The sequence below is a fragment of the Portunus trituberculatus genome, chromosome 4, assembly GCF_017591435.1.
Source record: "Portunus trituberculatus isolate SZX2019 chromosome 4, ASM1759143v1, whole genome shotgun sequence".
In the NCBI taxonomy this organism is placed as follows: Eukaryota; Metazoa; Arthropoda; class Malacostraca; order Decapoda; family Portunidae; genus Portunus; species Portunus trituberculatus.
Window position 1 is genome coordinate 6035071 of NC_059258.1, and position 2500 is coordinate 6037570.

At 38.8% G+C, this 2500-nt stretch overlaps 1 protein-coding gene across 1 annotated transcript in view; it reads left to right on the forward strand.

The window, feature by feature from the left end:
* LOC123511202 (extensin-like) overlaps positions 1–2371 on the forward strand; it is a 7643-nt gene extending 5272 nt beyond the window's left edge. The window contains exon 4 of the mRNA XM_045266878.1: positions 2368–2371. Within this exon, the coding sequence (XP_045122813.1) occupies positions 2368–2371 (4 nt within the window). The remainder of the gene's footprint in view (positions 1–2367) is intronic.
* Positions 2372–2500: the final 129 nt, after the last annotated feature.

Sequence of the window (2500 nt, forward strand, 5' to 3'; positions counted from 1 at the left end):
GAGGTGATAAGAAGGAAGAAAAAACAGAGGAAAAAAAGATAGAGCCAGCTTAGATCAGTTAGAGTTAGAGTTTTTATCAGCATCTTTTATCTAAGCACTGACTGAGGTATATAAAAACAACAAATAAAAGAAAATGTAGAAAAAATAAATAAATACTTACGTTACCTATTTTTCTTCAAGCATTAACTCTAAGCAAAAAGCAAATACTACATAAACATTCGCGTGACTCAATACTCTCTCTCTCTCTCTCTCTCTCTCTCTCTCTCACCTCAGCACTGGCGAACACTCAATTTTCCCGCACGATTCACACCTCTACGATTTCCGCTGCTAGACAAACATTTCCCACCTTCCATCTACGGCATTATAATTAAGTGCTGCAGTCTCTTTAATTGTTCTATATGCAAAAAGTTCTAATTAACACTTTTTCTTCCTTTATTCATGGCAGCGTTTTTCCTTCAGCGATCACTGCCACCGGAACACCAGACCGTTGAAAGGGTACAGTTAATTACACGCAGAGTTTTGCTGCAGTGTGTGAAGTATCTATTTGTATGCACTTTCAACTCTGTCAGCTACTAATATTATGCAGGAAGGTAAAGATTTGAATACATTATACAAAACTTTATTCCCATTTTTTATTTGTTCGTCATTAATCTCTTCAGCACCAGGACGCGTTTCCATATTCATTCTGCTTACTATATGGCGATTTTGTACAGCTTCAGAAACATGTGTTGGGATTAGAATAGTGAAGACTCTGTTCATTAATCTTTCGACCTCTACAGAACCTTCCTAACGCAAATAAAATCGTCTAATGATGTCCTAAATTCAAGGTAAAAGTCCCTTCCAGTATTGAAGGGGTTAGTATGAGCAGTGAAATATTACCTCATGTATACAAAATGAAACACTTTCTATACCTTTCTAAAACACGCGTATATTCTTTGCATTACAGTAGTCCCACGTGTAACATCAAATAAATATTGAAGTATCATTAGTGCAGGTTTTTATGGAAGAGAGGAAAACTGGGCAAGAGAAACAAAAACGATTAAAAATAATGCCCACTTAAATGCCAGTCCCCGAACAGTGTCAAGAGTTAACTAACACAGTGGGATAAATGTCTTGAAACCTCCCTCTTCAATAACTTCAGGTCACAGAAAGGTGGAAATACAGAAGCAGGCAGGGAGTTCCAGAGTGACGGAGAATGGGAGGAATGACAGAAATCTTTATGGTGAACACGTGGTAACAAGTGTGACGTGAAGTATTATTAGTGCAGTTTTTTATGGAAGAGAGGTAAACTGACTAAGAGAAACAAAAACTTATTAAAAAAATGCGTGTTTTGGGGTCCGAGGGGTCTCCAAGCGCACGGGTTCGAATCCTGTCCACGGTCCGAGTGTAGGTTGGGCTTCCTCACTCGGGGCAACGGTTTCCTAGCGGGTGGGCTTTGAGATAGGAGATACCACAAAAAGTATCCCCTTTAGCCCAGAAATTCCCGTGAAAAGCCCACATGGTATAAAAAAAAGAGTGTTAGCCAAAAAAATGTGATAAATGTCTTCAAACTTCCCTCTTCAATAACTTCAGGTCAAAGGAAGGTGGAAATACAAAAGCGGGCAGGGAGTTCCAGAGTGTGACAAAGAGATGAATGGCAGAAATCTTTATGGTGCACACGTGGTAACAAGTGTGACGTCAGCAAAATTCTCAGGATCAGTAATAAAAATAGAAAAAAAACAAAATAAGTTCAAGTTTAACAAATATAGGTTCAATAAAAAGAAACAGGAAGGAATTGGTTACTAAAGATGAATGGATCGAAATAAGTAATCAGGCTTTTAGAGTGAGTGATTAAGGAGTTTTGAAAGGTTAGACAAAATTATGGATGGGGATAGGCAAGTGCAGTAGTAGTAGTAGTAGTAGTAGTAGTAGTAGTAGTAGTAGTAGTAGTAGTAGTAGTAGTAGTAGTAGTAGTAGTAGTAGTAGTAGTAGTAGTAGTAGTAGTAGTAGTAGTAGTAGTAGTAGTAGTAGTAGTAATAGTGTAATAGTAGTAGTAAAAGTAGTAGTAGCAGCAGAAGTAGTAGCAAAAATAAGACCCAAAACAACAACAACAACAAGAACAACAACAACAACAGCAGCAGCGACACCAACCTAACTCCACAAAGTACACCAATTTAAAATAACAATAAAAAAAAGAAAAAGAAAAGAAAAACGAAAAATAAATATCACCTCTTTTTTTTTTATCACAGCAAATAGAACAGTGACGCGAAGCTGACGTCTATACAGCCACCCCCCCCCTCTTCCTCTCTCTCTCTCTCTCTTTCTCTGTGAGTGTGTGGCAAGTGAGAGCAGGTATACAAGACCTCTCACCAGTGTTTCTCTCCCCAGGTAAGGCAGGAGGAAAAAAAAATGGAGGAAATGTGTCTCCATCCATCTAATATTAACATTGCCGCGGGTACTTTTGAGAAGGAGGAGGAGGAGGAGGAGGAGGAGGAGGAGGAGGAGGAGGAGGAGGAGGAGG